Here is a 17,246-nt window from a genome sequence, read left to right as displayed (position 1 = left end):
GCGAATCAGTGTATAAAGAGGATCGTAAAAGGTACGTTTAACTTGGAGTCAGTTGTACTAACTTTATTGGAATATAAGCAACACATGTGCTAATCCTAAATATCCCCTTGGTCATGAAGGTGGGTCATTGGAACTTCTTCTTGGTAGTGCATTTGAAGTAATTGGATGACTTAAAGGTTGTTGTAGTGACCTGGCCTACACCAGTTTAACCAATCACACGTGTCTGATGAGGGTGCTGCCATAGTTGGGACTGAAGAGGCAGGCATCTCTCCCACGCCCCTGGCAACCTAGAAATCAGTGAAAACGTGTAGACATTTTTTAGCAAGTAGGCATGGTATATAACCTTTCATCAGTCCAAAGCAAATAAACTAATGCCTTGCTAGAAAGCCTCACTTGGAAGAGATGTGTTGAGGTTTCTGCACTGCTTTTGGCAGGTCATGTAATAACTGAGGTGGCAGAGATACTGTGAGGAGGAGAAAGACACAGGTCAGCAGGATCCACACAGCCCCGTGGATAGACTTTGAACTGGATGGTGTCTTAAACCTTATTTATACATGGACAGTGGGTTCTGTTTTACTGCTATTACCAAAATCACAAATGGCAAGCACCACTAATTTTTCCAAATGAAACCAGCTTTAAGTATGGCTACAGATAAGAATAATCTGTATGTTGCCAACCCCTAGGTACTCATTCAGGTTAATTGTTCCTGTACCTTACTACTCATATGTAAGTATTTCACAGGAAATTACCACAAATCCAATGTAAAAGTGATAAAGCTTGCTGTTCTTAAATTCATTCCTTATTTAGTATTTGTACTAATTTACACTGGTCTTTCTTCTATCTAGGTGGAATTGATGCTTCCAATATTAAAAAAAAAAAATTGCAAAAGGACAATGGAAAAAAACCTATTTACAAGTAATAACTAGTATTCTTGGTTTTTAAAAAATCTTCAATACACTTTAAAGATCAACTTTTTAAAGAAAAAAAGTTCTTAAACTCTCATGAGGAAAGGCTGTGAATTTGTCAGTTTGTATATCATTTGACTAAATTATAGTAATGTAACTACAATTATGTAATCTGAAAAATGTTCTGAATATACCCATGATATATATTTTGATCCATAAATCTGGCATTATGAGAAATCCTTTATTTGATTTACTTGCCTGCAGGACTTCTCTACTGATGTTTTTAGAGGGGAGGGCAATGTGAGAACAGCCAAATAGCTCATGGGTTTTGGAGTCACACCTGGGTTCAGATCCTGACCATATATTTGCTGTGGTGTTTGGGCTTTCTGAGCTTTGATTTCTTTATCTGTAAATGGACATGATGATATTACTAGTTCATATGATGTAAAGTCTAATTGTTTCAGGACTTGGCACAAGGTAGGCATTCAATAAATAATGACTCTCTTCTTTCCTTACAAAGAGAAGGTTTTTTTTTTTTTTTGGTCTATAAATGACCTGCAGTGGATAGATTAATGGATGAGTGACATAGAGAACTTCAAAAAAATTAAGGTAGTTGAACAAATTTCAGTCACTGTAAGAAACTTCCTCAACAGAAGTTCTCAACCTGGACTGCACATTGGATCATTACTGTAACTTTAAAAAATGCTGATATACCCCCAGAGATTCTTTAATTGACCTGGGGTGTGGCCTGGCAATGGAATTTTTCAAATTTTCCCAGGTGATTCTAGGGTGATGCTAGACAAGGGCAGAGACCGCACTGTTTTATGACAACAACCATACCCTTAAGTTTATCTTTTCTGAGAGATTTAAAGTACAAGAATTTTGTTGAGAAAGCTTTCCTAAGAAAATTCTTGTAGACCAGGGTTTTCCCACTAACCAAATTTGACCCACCACCTGTTTTTCTAAATAAAGTTTTATTGGAACACACCATGCTTGTCTTACTCATCTAGTGCTGCTATAACAGAAATACCACAAGTGGATGCTTTCAACAAACAGAAGTTTATTCTCCCACAGTCTGGTAGGCTAAAAGTCCAAATTTAGGGTGTCAGCTCCAGAGGAAGGCTTTCTCTGTCGGCTCTAGAGGAAGGCCCTTGTCATCAATCTTCCCCTGGACTAAGAGCTTTTCAGCTCAGAGACCCTGTGTCCAAATGACACACTCTTCTCCTGGCATTCCTTTCTCGGTGGTATCACGTCCCCTTGTCTTTGCTCACGTTTCTCTTATGTATCTTTAAAGAGATTGACTCAAGATACAACCTAATCTTGTAGATTGAGTTCTGCCTCATTAACATAACTGTCTTTACTACTGCCTCGTTAACGTCTCAGAGGTAGGATTTATAAGGTATAGGAAAATCACATCAGATCACAAAATGGTGAACAACCACACAATACTGGGAATCATGGCCTAGCCAAGTTGATACACGTTTTGGGGAGACACAATTCAGTCCAACAATGGTCATTCATTTATATATTGTCTGTGGCTGCTTTAGTGTTAGAAGAGCAGAGTTGAGTAGTGGCAACAGAGACTTTATGACTCACAAAGTCTAAATATTACTCTCTGGCCCTTTAAAGAAAAGTTTCTAACTCCTGTTGTAGACTATTTAAAAACTGAGTCATAGTTCCATTTTCCAAAGCATGCTCAAGAAAGTAAACTCACGCACATGAATATCTCCTTGATTTTGTTCAAGTTGTTCTTCCTTTTATAAAAAATCAAAAAAAGTATTCAGCATTATACCCATAAATCAATAATAATATATTTATAGCATATTATAAGGGTATATTTTTTGATATAACATTTTATAATGGATAACCACTTTTTGTTACTTTTTGGGTAATTGCCTATTTATAAGCAAAACAGCATTTTTATTATAAAGTACTTAACATTTCTTTTTAAATTGTAAGGTTTGTAGAAAATGTGAAGTGTTATATTATCAAATGTATTCAATCAACTATGTATGCTTTTTTACATCATGCTAGCAGTTGAGACTGCCATGCGTCTATCAGATTGTTGTACTGTGGTGGCTTGCATGTTGCTGTGTTGCTGGAAGCTAAACCACCAGTATTTCAAATACCAGCAGGGTCACCCATAGTAGACAGGTTGCAGCCAAGCTCCCACACTAAGACTAGGAAGAAGGACCTGGCAGTCTACTGAAAAAATTGGCCAGTGAAAATGTTATGAATAGTAGCAGAACATTGTCTGATATAGTGTCAGAAGATGAGCCCTTCAGGTTGGAAGGCACTCAAAATACAACAGGGGAAGAGCTGCTTCCTCAAAGTGGAGTTGACCTTAATGACGTGGTTGGAGTCAAGCTTTTGGGACCTTCATTTGCTGATGTGGCACAACTCAAAATGAGAAGAAACAGCTGCAAACATGCATTAATAATCAGAACGTGGAATGTATGAAGTACGAATCTAGGAAAACTGAAAATCATCAAAAATGAAATGGACCACATAAAGATCAATATCCTAGGCATTAGTGAGCTGAAATGAACAGGTATTGACCATTTTGAATCAGGCAGTCAGATGATCTACTATGCTGGGAATGACAAATTAAAGAGGAATGGCGTCCCATTCATCGTCAAAAAGACATTTCAGGATCTATCCTGAAGTACAACGCTGTCAGTGATAGGATAATATCCATACACGTACAAGGAAGACCAGTTAGTACAGTTATTATTCAATTTTATGCACCAACCACTAATGCCAAATAAGGAAATTGAAGATTTTTACCTAATTCTGCAGTCTGAAATTGATCAAACGTAATCGAGATGCATTGAAATTACTGCGATTGGAATGCAAAAGTTGGAAACAGAAGAGGATTGGTAGTTGGAAAATACAGCCTTGGTGATAGAAACAGTGCGAGAGATCACATGATGGGAATTTTGCAAGACCAACAACTTCTTCATTGCAAATACCTTTTTTTCAACAACATAAACAGTGACTGTACATGTGGACCTCTCTGGATGAAATACACAGGAGTCAAATTGACTATATCTGTGGTAAGAGATCATAGAAAAGCTGTATCACTAGTCAGAACAACGCCAGGGGCCAACTGCAGAGCAGAGCATCAATTGCTCATTTGCAAGTTCAAGTTGAAGCTGAAGAAAATTAGAACAAGTCCATAAGAGCCAAAATACAACCTTGAGTATATCCCAGCTGAATATGGAGAGCATCTCAAGAATAGATTTGATGCATTGAACACTAATGACCAAAAACCAGTCAAGTTTTGGGATAACATCAAGGACTTCATACATGAAGAAGGCAAAAGGTCATTGAAAAGGCGGGAAGGAAAGAAAACAACTAAATGGATGTCAGAAGAGACTCTGAAACTGGCTTTTGAATATAAAATATAGAATAGCTAAACTAAATGGAAGAAATGATAAAGTAAAAGAGCTTAACAGAAAATTTCAAAGAGTAGCTTGAGAAGACAGAATAAAGTATTATACTGAAATACACGAAGACCTGGAGTTAGAAAACCAGAACTGAAGAAAAAATTCAACCCTCGAGTTGCAATTTCGAAAGATTCTATAGGCAAAATATTGAATGACACAGGAAGCATCAAAAGAAGGTGGAAGGAATACACAGAGTCACTGTACCAAAAAGAATTGGTCAATGTTCATCCATTTAAGGAGGCAACAATGGTATTGAAGGAAGAAGTCCAAGCTGCACTGAAGGCATTGGCGAAAAACAAGGCTCCAGGAATTGACGTGAGACCAGTTGAGATGTTTCGACAAACAGATGCAGTGGAAGTGCTCATTCATCTATGCCAGGAAAGTTGGAAGACAGCTACCTGGTCAACGAACGGGAAGTGATCGGTATTTGTGCCCATTCCAAAGAAAGGTGATTCACCAGAATGTGGAAATCATCAAACAATATCATGTGCAAGTAAAATTTTGCTGAAGATAATTAAAAAACTGTTGCAGCAGTACATTGACAGAGAACTGCCACAAATTCAAGCTGGATTCAGAAGAGGACATGGAATGAAGGATATCATTCCTGATGTCAGATGGAACCTGGCTGAAAGCAGAGGATATCAGAAGGATGTTTATCTGTATTTTATTGACTATGCAAAGGCATTAGATGGTGTGGATCATAATAAATTATAGATAACATTGTGCAGATGGCAGTTCCAGAACACTTAATTGTGCTCATGAGGAACCTATACATAGATCAAGAGGCAGTCATTCAAAGAGAACAAGGGGGCACTTGATGGTTTAAAATCAGGAAAGATGTGTGTCAGGGTTGTATTCTTTCACCATACCTATTCAGTCTGTATGCTGAGCAAATAATCCAAGAAGCTGTACTATATGAAGAAGAACACAGCATCAGAATTGGAGGAAGACTCATTAGCAACCTGCAATATGCAGACGACACAACATTGTTTGTCTAAAGTGAAGAGGACTGAAGAACTTACTGATGAAGACCAAAGACTACAGCCTTCAATATGGACTATACCTCAACATAAAGAAAACAAAAATCCTCACAAGTGGACCAATAAGCAACATCATGATAAACAGAGAAAAGATTGAAGTTATCAAGGATTTCATTTTCCTGGATCCACAGTCAACATCCGCGGAAGCAGCAGTCAAGAAATCAAAAGATGTATTGCTTTAGGCAAATCTGATGCAAAAGACCTCTTTAAAGTGTTAAAAAGCAAAGATGTCACCTTTAGGTACGCCTGACCTAAGCCACAATATTTTCAGTCACCTTGTATGCATGCGAAAGCTGGATAATGAATAAGAAAAACCAAAGAAGAACTGATGCCTTTGAATTTTGGTGTTGGCGAAGAAGGAACAGTCCTGTCTTGGAAGAAGTACAGCCAGACTGCTCCTTGGAAGTGAGGATGGCGAGACTTGAGATAATATGTCTCAAGTACTTTGGACATATTCCCTGGTTAGCAAATAAGAGGAAGACCCTCAGTGAGAAGAAATGACACAATGGCTGCAACAATGGGATCAAACAGCAATGATTGTGAGGATGGTGCAGGACCAGACAGTATTTCATTCTGTTGTACTTAGGGTCGCTATGAATTAGAACCAACTTGAGGGAAAGTAGGTTTCCGTCTGACCGAGTGTCCTCTCCCTCACCCATGCCTGCAGCTCGAGGCCCCAGACCAGCTGCCTCTCTCCTAGCCACCTGAGAATGAGCCTTCCCCACCCGCTCTGTCTCTGCCTTCTTGCCGCCTCGTGAGTCTGAGCACAAACCATGTTTCTATTTGCTGGGGCTGTACAGGGAAAACAGGATGGGGTGGAGTTTAATCAAAATAAACATTGGAAAGCTACATGGGTCACTGGAATTCAATCAGTAAATGCTCCTGGGAGTTATACATCCGCATGAAAATTGTAAATGCAGGTAAAAAAGCTAGCCTTGTAGCCCTTCTGAGGCTTCCTTCCTGAAGAACCCTTGAGTCAAACAGGACATGTGTGCTTGCAAGGCACCAAAAATTACTCAAATCAGCTCAGGAAAGGGACCTGAGAGAAGAATTTTATGAACTCTCTGGGGATCTGAACAAGCAGTTGCTGGGGAGAACAGGGGCAAGGGCAGGTCCTCGGGGCTGATGTGAGTGTGGGGCTGTCACACACCCCCACTTCCTCAGGGTCTGAGGGCTGGGGGATGAGCACAGGCAGCTGAATGATCACTGTTCACAGTCGTTCCCAGTGTTCCCAGCCTACCTCCCCATCACTTTTGTGCTCAAGGTGAGCCTCCGCAGGGATCTTTTAGCTTCTCTTTTGAGATGAAACTTGCACAGAAATTACATTCTTATTATCTTTATTCCATGGAGCATTTGGCTGGTTGATACTAATTTGGCTGTCTTATTTCCTTAACTGACAAATTTCAGTATAGGGAGGGTGGGATGAGAAGAGAAGCGGACTTGGAATAAATCATCCAGCACGGGTCTCTTACGGTCGTTTTACATTTGGCAGCTCAGAAACGTTTATGAATCTCTCTTCAAGGCTCTGTGTTAGATCTTTTAAGGGAAGATACTAATAACTAATATTGAGTGTTTACACATCAGTGATCATGCTAAACGATTTTACATATATGAGCTCATTTTAATTCTGTAGCAAATCTTGAGCTAGGTAACTATATAAGAAAAAAAAAACAAGACCCCTTTCTGTCAAGTCAGTTCTGACGCATGGCGACACCATGTGATACAGAGTAGAACTGCTCCGTAGGCTTTTCCTGGCTATAATCTTGATGGAAGCAGATCACCAGGCCTTTCTGCAGCTGCTGGATGGGTTTGATCAGCCAACCTTTAGGTTAGTAGTTGAGCGCAAACCATTTGCACTACCCAGGGACCTTCGGTACTTATTCTAACAACATTTTCAAAAAAGAAAATAAGACTTGGAAAGCTCAAGTAATTTTTCAAAAAGAGGCGATGACATCGCAGCACTATTCACAATAGTGAAAAGATTGAAACAACCTAAGTGCCCATCAACAGATGAATGGGTAAACCAATTATGATACGTACACACAGTGAAATACTATGCCATGGTAAAGAACAATGATGAATCCTCGAAACATCTCACAATATGAATGAATCTGGAAGGCATTATGCTGAATGAAATAAGTCAGTCACAAAAGGACAAATATTTTATGAGACCACTATTACAGGAACTCAAGAAAAGGTTTACACACAGAAAAAATGCATTTTTTTGACAGTTAATGGAGGAAGAGAGGGAAGAGGAGGAAAAATCACTAACTAGATAGTAGACAAGTGTCAACTTCGGTGAAGGGAAGGACAACACAGTACAGGCGAAGTCAGCACAACTGGACTAAAGCAAAAGCATAGATGTTTCCTAGACACATCTAAACACTCTGAGGGACTGAGTGGCTGGGGCTGGAAGCTAGACACCATAGCCTCAGGAGACAGCTAGGTCAGTTGGTGTAACATAGTTTATGAAGAAAATGTGAGTAGCATCTGGGGTCTTAAAAGCTTCCGAGCAGCCATCTAAGATACACTTATTGGTCCCATCCCATCTGGAGTAGAGGAAAATGAAGAAAGCCAAAAGACACAAGGAAAATATTAGCCCAGAAGACTCACGCACCACATGAACCAGAGACTTCGCCAGCCTGAGACCAGAAGAACTGGATCGTGCCTGGCTACCACCAACAACCACTCTGACAGGGATCGCAACTGAGAGTCCCGGACAGAGCAGGGAAAAAAAATGTAGAACAGAATTCAAATTCATGAAAAAAGACCAGACTTACTGGTCTGACAAGAGACTGGAGGAACCCCTGAGACTATGGCTCCCGGACTCTGCTAACTCAGAACTGAAACCATTCCCGAAGCCCACTTTTCAGACTAAGATGAGATAGACCTATAAAAAAATAACACACGTGAGGAACGTGCTTCTTGTTTTATTCAAATATACAAGACCAAATAGGCAACTCTTGTCCAAAAGGAAAAAGGCAGGAAGGGGCAGGAACTGGATGAATGGACACAGGGAACTGGGGGTGGAAAGGGAGAGAGTGCAGTCACATTGTGGTGATTGCAACCAGTGTCACAAAACAATATGTGTATAAATTTTTGAATGAGAAATTAACTTGAGCTGCTAACTTTCACCTAAAGCACGATAAAATTAAAAAAATACATGGAGATGATTCAAATTAGTATATATATAAAGTACAGGAGAAAAAGTAGGGAGGTAGGGGACAAGTTGGGGCCTGAATGCCATGTTAAAGATTTGGGGGTAATTGTCTTGATAGTGAAGACTCACTGAGGTTTTTGGATCATGGGGGTGATACCAGAACTACCCTTTGGAAAAATTTCTCTGGTAATAATGTATGAAATAAAAAATAGGAGAGACAAAATGTAATGAGGCCTTTGATGAAGCACCAGATCAAATGAAGACCTGAACCAGGCTGCAGGAATGGAAGGAATAGGGGGCAGCATGGTTTTCTTTTAGGGTTCCCCTTAAATGCCCTCTCTGGGAATTTGTTTTAAACATTCTAATATTTAAATATTCTAACATGGAGTCCTGCTGATTTCAAGGCAACAAAACGCTAAATTTTGAAAAGTTAAGATTGTCCACCAATTACATTTTCTTGTTAGAAGCAAAATAAATGAACTCTTCGGAGCCAGAATATCCATCCAGAAAAAGACCTCCCACCCCCACACACCCACATCCCACACGACTGCAGGCATGTACAGGTGAAGGATGGAAGGATGCAAAAACTCTTAAGAAGTATGTTTGCCAGTTGGGCTGATATGGTGTATCTCAGCACAGCTTTTTTGTGGTCTCTGATTCCCTTAACAGTACTGGCAACTGCTGGTTATGCTGTCCACACAAAGTTGGTATCTTTGGGTTCTCTAGAGAAACAGATCCAGTAAGATAGAGGGAGAGAGGAGAGAGAGGGGAGAAGGAAAGAGATTTTGCGGAAGGAGCACACGTGGTTGTTGGGGCTGGCAAATCTAAAGTCCATAGGTCAGGAGACAGGCTAGAAATTCTGGCTAGTATCCAAAATGGTAGGTCAGGTGGTGGGGGAGAGAGAGGAATTCTGGCAGGGTGTCTGTTTATAGTCTGGAGGCAGAAACCTTCCTCAGAAAGCCTCCAGTTTTTGTTCTTAAAGCCTTCTGCTGATTGGATGAGGCCGACCCACATTATGAAGGCTAATCTGCTTTATGTAAGGCCAGATGATTTAAATCTTAATTATGTGTAAGTACTTTGTAGTGACATCTGGACTAGTGTTTAACCAAACAACTGGGCACCATAGCCAAGCCAAGTTGACACATAAAATGAACCATCACAGTGGGGTTACGTGGGATCTGAGAAAACAGCCCAGTTTTTACCTGCCACAGATCTCTTGTTCTTGAAGCTTATATTTTATTCCAGAAGAATTTCCAGATGATCCCATTTGAGGCAGTGTTTATAAGTATTGGGTTTTCGTGGGTTTGGAACCGAACTCAGCATTCATGAGATCTCAACTTCATCAGGAGGAAGAGAGTGAACTCGGCGCCTCCATGTTGCAGGCATCCTGGAAAGGGAGGCTCCTGCATCATTCGTGCATTTATTTAGCAAGTAGTGAGTTCTGCCTGTGCCAGGCCCTGGGATGCACACAGGGAATGCGGTGATGAATAGGGCACAGTCATCATGGGTCAGAAGCTACCAGGATGGTTGGGATATGCAGGTAAGCTTGTAAGCATACAAGTCCAAAATGTTGATGCTTTTCAACATTTGGTAAGTCCTTTGACCTTGCAGGCTCCTAAAAGAAATAAAATTAAAGATCAAAGTGAAAAATTTGAGTTTGAAAGCCTAAGAGGATTTGAGGATTAAGAAAAAATTGAACTTAAGCCTATGGAATAATAGGCTTAATATAATTAATATGAATTTTTTTTATTGTGCTTTAGGTGAAAGTTTAGAGCTCAAGTTAATTTCTCATACATAAATGTGTACACATACTGTTCTGTGACATTAGTTGCAATCCCTGCAGTGTGACAGCACACCGTACCTTTCCACTCCAGGTTCCCTGTGTCCATTCGACCAGTTCCTGTCCCTTCCTGCCTTCTCATTCTGCCTCCGGATAGGAGCCGCCCATTTGGTCTCACATATCTGATTGAACTAAGAAGCACGCTCCTTACATGTATTATTTTTTATTAAAAACCCAAAACTAAACATGTTGCTGTTGAGTTGATTCCAATGTCCTGTCTAATCTTTGTCTGAAGAGTGGGCTTCGGGAATGGTTTCAGTTCTGGGTTAACAGTGCATCTGGGGTCCATAGTTGTAGGAGTTCCTCCAGTCTCTGTCAGACCATTAAATCTTTTTACATGAATTTAAGTTCTGGTCGATGCTTTTCTCTCGCTCCATCCAGAACTCTCTGTTGTGTTCCCTGTCAGGGCAGTCATTGGTGGTAGTCAGGCACCAACTAGTTCTTCTGGTCTCAGGCTGGTAGAGTCTCTGGTTCATGTGGTTCTTTAGTCTCTTGGGCTAATATTTTCCTAGAGTCTTTGGTTTTCTTTTGCTCCAAGTGGAATGGGACCAATTGTCGCATCTTAGTTGGCCGCTCACAAGCTTTTAAGACCACAGACACCACTCACCAAAGTGAGGTGCAGAGCGTTTTCTTAATAAACTTTGTTGTGCTAGTTGACCTATAAAAACTATGGTCCTGCATTTTTTAATTTGTCTAAGAACTAGAGATATTTCTGTATTAGAATGGGAACTTCAGCTTTGCTGAGTTGGATATTACCCATTAGTTTTATCTTTTGTTTCCCTCTGGTTCTTAGTAGTAAACATCCTTAGACTGCTTATGAGGAATTCCTGCTGTTTTAGAGTTGGTAAAGAAGAGGGCAGAGCCAGGGCTGCCCTCTGGATCCTGAATCCACAGGAAGGTTTGGAAGGTGATGCAATCCTGCATCACTGGGGCTGGGCTCCTGGAACCCAGCTGAACCTTATCAGAGACTCCATGAGATTAGCTTCAGGGATGACAGTGAGATCCTGTGGACACAGGCCAACATTCTGGGCTTGGAATGGCCTGCTGTTTTAAGCTTTATTTTGCCTTGACAAAATAAACCTTGTTTTGCCACTACTAGGTACCTTGTTCAGCTGTGATGCCATAGAAGTCTCCTTTGTTTTATTCAGTCGAGGTCAAAGTAACACGATGTCCATTTTCCTGGTATCTAATGTGAACTGTAAAGATTGTATCTGAGGAAGAAAGGCATTAGTGTGATGTATATATAGTGAGGTGAGTTGAAGAGAAGGGGGGGATGCTTCCTCTACTTCTGTATCGTTATACTTCTGTATTCGACAGACATCTTTTATCTAGTGAGGATTAGCTAGCTAAAGATTTGTGAATTTATTCTGATAAATAACGGTCATTTACCTCTTTCAGCAGGTTTCTGCACATGGTGGGTCTTCTTCCAATGTAAATGGTGGACCTGAACTTGATCGGTGCATGAGTCCGGAAGGTAGTTTTCAATCTGATGATTACTTTTATAAAGGAAATCATCCATGTGACCCTGGTGGCCACCCCAAACCCACTTGTGTTAGATTATGATCTTCATAAACACAGACGTGATCACGTTGCCTATTAGCCTATTGATTGGTCAGGATACATAAAATCTTATTGTCATTAATAAGGCTCTCACAATTTCAAATTTCAGATATGAGCTTTGTATCAGTCAGGATTCTTCAGAGAAACAGAACCAGTAGAATATACAGACAGATATACATGTATAGAGACAGTCTTATTTTGAAGAACTGGCTCAAGCGATTGTGTTTGAAATCTGTAGGGCAGACTGGCAGGCTGGAAATTTAGGCAAAAGTTGATGTTGCAGTCTTGAGGCAGAATGTTTTTCCTTCTCTGGGAAACCTCAGTTTTTGCCCTTAAGGACTCAAACTGATTGGATGAGGCCTACCCATCTGCTTTACGTAAAGTTACCCAATTATAAATGTCAGTGACATCTAAATACTTTCATAGCAACATCCAGAATAGTGTTTGATCAAACAACTGGGCACCATAGCCTAACCAAGTTAACACATAAAATTTTCCAGTGAAGGCTTCCTTTCTTTTTCTTTAGTGGCACTCTGCTCTCATACTCTGAATGTAGACTTTCCTTTCTTTCAATTAGATAACAAAAATGTATTTATTTATTTTATGCCTGTTACGTACAAAGCACTGCAGATACATTGTGATAAGTGATCAATCTTAACCTCCTCTTTTTGAGAAGGATCCGAGACAGGTATTAGGCTTAAGTCATCTGGGTAAAATTTTTTTTTACTTGAAAATCTTAGGAGAAAATCATCTCCCTAAGATTAAAATTCCCACTACTACCCTTCCCACTTTCCCTAGAATTGACAAAAAGACTCCCTTTTATCCAAAACTGATCACTCATTACAGCTAATATTTCAGGTGTTGGTTAGGTTTATTGATTACATTGGTTTCTGATTCCAACCAACAAGGTCAAAAGGAGATTGGTGATTCAGGTGTTCTATTCAGAAAATATGCTTAGAGATACTCTTTTGTTTTACCGTAGCTTTGGAAATAAATACATTGCAATTTATTATTTTACAAGTATGTAGGAATCAAGATAAAATGCTGATGTTTTCTTGAGACTTCACGTTTATTCTTTTTGCAGGTGTGAATGGAAACAGGTGCTCTGAATCTTCAACTCTTCTTGAAAAGTACAGGATTGGGAAAGTCATTGGTGATGGCAATTTTGCAGTGGTCAAAGAATGCATGGACAGGTGAGTGGATAGTGAGGAATATCGTTTGTTCACCCACTGGTAACTTTCTCACTGGGAGTTCATTCTTATGTTAATGGACAAAAGACCACCTAGGGTTTTTCAATGTGTATTATCCCCAAAGGACTAGAGAAGTACATTGTACATGTAAATTCAAAAGGGTCTACCGTGGGACCAGAAGTTTTGCATTACAAGTCATTTGACAGGGAAAAATACATGTATACGTATATAGTATGATGCTGTTTTATATGCATTTGGGCTGAGTTATATCAGGTCTCTCATCAGTGAGCCTGAGAGAAATGGGCAAGAATAAGACTCATTCAAAACAAAAACAAAAACACCCTTCTGTAATATTTACTAGTTCTCATTGCTGTACTGGTGTTAATCCCCAAAATAATCCTTTTAGTTAATATTTAATTGAATATACCAGTCATTCATAATACATGAACTCTGTACTTCTGTCTTTATTAAAATTAGATTTTTGGTTCTCCAGTGTTCTTTGTTTAAAGTCCTAAATTCTCAAATGGTAGGAAATCTATTCACCTAAATTCCAGGCCTTCTGTAGACAACATTAAAACCAAGAGACTCAGATTATAATCTTTGGGTTTTTAGACCACTGTCCTACCTGTTCCAAGAGGCAATTTTTGTTTTTGAGGGATTTTCTGGAATGTTCTGAAAAATACAATTTTTTCATCTTGTTACATCTCCAGTGTTACTGTCCAAAAAAAAACCAAACCCATTGCCAGAGTTGATTCCAACTCACAGCAACCCTATAGGACAGAGTAGAACTGACCCACAGGGTTTTCAGGGAGTACCTGGTAGATTCGAACTGCCGACCTTTTGGTTAACAGCCATAGCTCTCAACCACTACTCCACCGTCCTATTGTATTGGTGCACAGGGTAACTCCTGGTCCTCTAAGCCCCTTTAGTTAGGTCTTGTACACAGAATGCCACCTCTCTTATTTAGTGTTGCTGTAACAGAAATACCACAGGTGGATGGCTTTAACAAACAGAAGTTTATTCTCTTACAGTCTAGTAGGCCAGGAGTCCAAATTCAGGGCATCAACTCCAGGGGAGGGCTTTCTCTTTTGGCTCTGGAGGAAAGTCCTTGTCATCAATCTTCCCCTGGACTAGGAGCTTCTCTGCACAGGAACCCTAGGTCCAAAGGACGCACTCTGCTCCTGGCATTGCTTTCTTAGTAGTATCAGGTCCCCCAACTCTCTAGTCTCCTCCCTTTCCTTTTATCTCTTATAAGATAAAAGGTGGTGCAGGCTATACCCTAGGGAAACTCCCTTTACATTGGATCAGGGATGTGACCTGAGCAAGGGTTTGCATCCCACCCTAATCCTCTTCACCATAATCTAATCTTGCCTCATTAACCAGAGGCAGAAATTGTTGTTGCTAGGTGCTGTCGAGTCGGTTCCTACTCATAGCGACCCTACTCACAACAGAATGAAACACTGCCCAGTCCTGCGGCATCCTTAAAATCGTTGTTATGCTTGAGCTCATTGTTGCAACCACGGTGTCAATCCACCTAGTTGAGGATCTTCGTCTTTTCTGCTGACCCTGTACTTTGCCAAGCATGACGTCCCTCTCCAGGGACTGATCCCTTCTGACAACATGTCCAAAGTATGTAAGATGCAGTCTCTCCATCCTTGCTTCTAAGGAGCATTCTGGTTGTACTTCTTCTAAGACAGATTTGTTCGTTCTTTTGGTAGTCAATGGTATATTCAGTATTCTTCACCAGCACCGCAATTCAAAGGTGTCATTTCTTCTTCAGTCTTCCTTATTCATCATCCAGCTTTCACATGCATATGATGTGATTGAAAATACCATGGCTTGGGGTGACATCTTTGCTCTTCAACACTTTAAAGAGGTCATTTGCAGCAGATTTACCCAGTGCAATGTGTCTCTTGATTTATCAACTGCTGCTTCCATGGCTGTTGATTGTGGATCCAAGTAAAATGAAATCCTTGACAACTTCAGTCTTTTCTCCATTTATCATGATGTTGCTCATTGGTCCAGTTGTGAGGATTTTTGTTTTCTTTATGTTGTGGTACAATCCATACTGAAGGCTGTGGTCTTTGATCTTCATCAGTAAGTGCTTCAAGTCCTCTTCACTTTCAGCAAGCAAGGTTGTGTCATCTGCATAACGCAGGTTGTTAATGAGTCTTCCTCCAATCCTGATGCCCTGTTCTTCTTCATAAAGTTCAGCTTCTTGGATTATTTGCTCAGCGTACAGGTTGAATAGGTATGATGAAAGGATACAACCCTGATGCACACCTCCTGACTTTAAACCAATCAGTGTCCCCTTGTTCTGTCTGAACAACTGCCTCTTGATCTATGTAAAGGTTCCTTGTGAGCACAATTAAGTGTTCTGGCAGAGATTACGATTTACAGTATATAGGAAAATTTTATCAGTCACAAAATGGAGGACAACCACACAATACTGGGAATCATGGCCTGACCAAGTTGACATATTTTTGGGGGACACAGTTCAATCCATGACACCACCCAAGTAACAAAACATCTAAAATATGATTTCTAAAGACTTGTCAGAAATTTGAGATAGGATTTGGTTTATGTTTTAATGTGGGGAGCAATCTAAATAAAGGTAATTCTTCCAATGCCAGAATGCTTCTCAGAAGCAAGGATGGTGAGACTATGTCTTATGTACTTTGGACATGTTATCAGGAGGGACCAGTCCCTGGAGAAGGACATCATACTGGGTAAAGTAGAGGGTCACTGAAAAAGAGAAAGACCCTCAAGGAGATGGATTAACACAGTGGCTACAACAGTGGACTGAAATGCAGCAACGATCATGAGGATGTCACAGAACCTGGCAGTGTTTCGTTCTGTTGTAAATGAGGTTGCTTATGCATTGGAACCAACTCCACGGCACCTAATGACAACAACCAGTTGTTCTAAGCTAGGCCTCATCGGTGTGTACTGTGACAACTTGGGCAAAAGTAACTGCATTTGGGAGACGGATGTATTCTGAGAAGCCTGCAGTGTTCTTTACTGAACTGTTTGTCTATATTGAAAGACTTTGTTTACCATGTTCAGATGAAATTACGCTAAGAATGATTCAACATGAGATAATCGCTCAGATTCTTGTGTCTGAGTAAATGACTTTACTAGTGCCAGATGTGGCCCTGGTGGCACGAGGTCCTAGCTGAATTTCTGGCTAAGAAATAAATAAAGGAAGTCTCCCAAGACTTCTCAGTTTTGAATTATGGGCTAATGTGATTAACGGACTAATGTAAAGACACATTCATAACAGAAGATTTTCAGTTACTTTGATTCATTTTTGTTAATTTTATCCTGTCTCCTGAGTAAACTATTTTGAGATTTGAATATGGAAAAACTTTCTTTTCCAGCTCTGATACAAAGGAATTTAGATATCTTAAGTGTGTGAGTTACTTTATAATATTATAGTTACTAATGTTTATAAAAGGAAATGTAATTCACATGCATTGTGGCTTAGTTTTGTTTTGTTTTCCTTTTTTTGGTACCTTTCTCCTGACATCACTCAATATTGTCTCTGATGTACCAGGGGAGAAGCCAAGCCTTCATTCGCAGCATCTGTGCTGCAGAGGAAATCAGGAAGGATAATGTCTTCAAGACAGGATCCCTGGTGGCACTGTGGTTAAGTGTTTGGCTGCTAACTGAAAGGTCAGCGGTTCAAACCCACCAGCTGCTCCATGGGAGAAAGATGTGGCAGTCTGCTTCTATAAAGATTACCAAAGAAAAACCTATGGGACAGTTCTACTCTGTGCTGTCTGGTTGCCATGAAGCAGAATTGACTCAACGGCAATAGGTAACTAACATCTTTATGTCTTTAAATGGCCTTTCTCTGATTGTTCTATAGGTCCACTGGAAAGGAATTTGCCTTGAAGATTATAGACAAAGCGAAATGTTGTGGAAAGGTACAGTATACGTAACTGCTTTGTAAAAAGCTGATACGTGCAGAAACACCATGGAGAATTGCCTCCCAACAAAATGAACTTTTTTCTTCTGTCCTCAAGCTGGGGCAGGGAAAAAATGCCACGAGGGTACTGCTATTTTAACTATGTTTGAAAAAATACATATATAGTAGTGA

At 40.1% G+C, this 17,246-nt stretch overlaps 1 protein-coding gene across 8 annotated transcripts in view; it reads left to right on the top strand.

The window, feature by feature from the left end:
* DCLK2 (doublecortin like kinase 2) overlaps positions 1 to 17,246 on the top strand; it is a 192,952-nt gene that overhangs the window by 141,221 nt on the left and 34,485 nt on the right. For 5 of the 8 annotated variants that reach the window (XR_007519809.1, XM_049905214.1, XM_049905209.1 and 2 more), the window contains 3 exons: positions 11,793 to 11,868; positions 13,039 to 13,147; positions 17,016 to 17,073. Coding sequence is in view for 7 of the 8 variants with exons in the window: in XM_049905214.1 (XP_049761171.1) it covers positions 11,793 to 11,868; positions 13,039 to 13,147; positions 17,016 to 17,073 (243 nt within the window). In the remaining variant the exon portion in view is untranslated. The remainder of the gene's footprint in view (positions 1 to 11,792; positions 11,869 to 13,038; positions 13,148 to 17,015; positions 17,074 to 17,246) is intronic. The other 3 variants (XM_049905211.1, XM_049905208.1, XM_049905213.1) reach the window with 1 other exon arrangement.

Source organism: Elephas maximus, chromosome 13 (genome assembly GCF_024166365.1).
Source record: "Elephas maximus indicus isolate mEleMax1 chromosome 13, mEleMax1 primary haplotype, whole genome shotgun sequence".
NCBI lineage: Eukaryota > Metazoa > Chordata > Mammalia > Proboscidea > Elephantidae > Elephas > Elephas maximus.
Note: the sequence above shows the minus strand (reverse complement) of the source record. Positions and strands in the feature narration are given on the sequence as shown.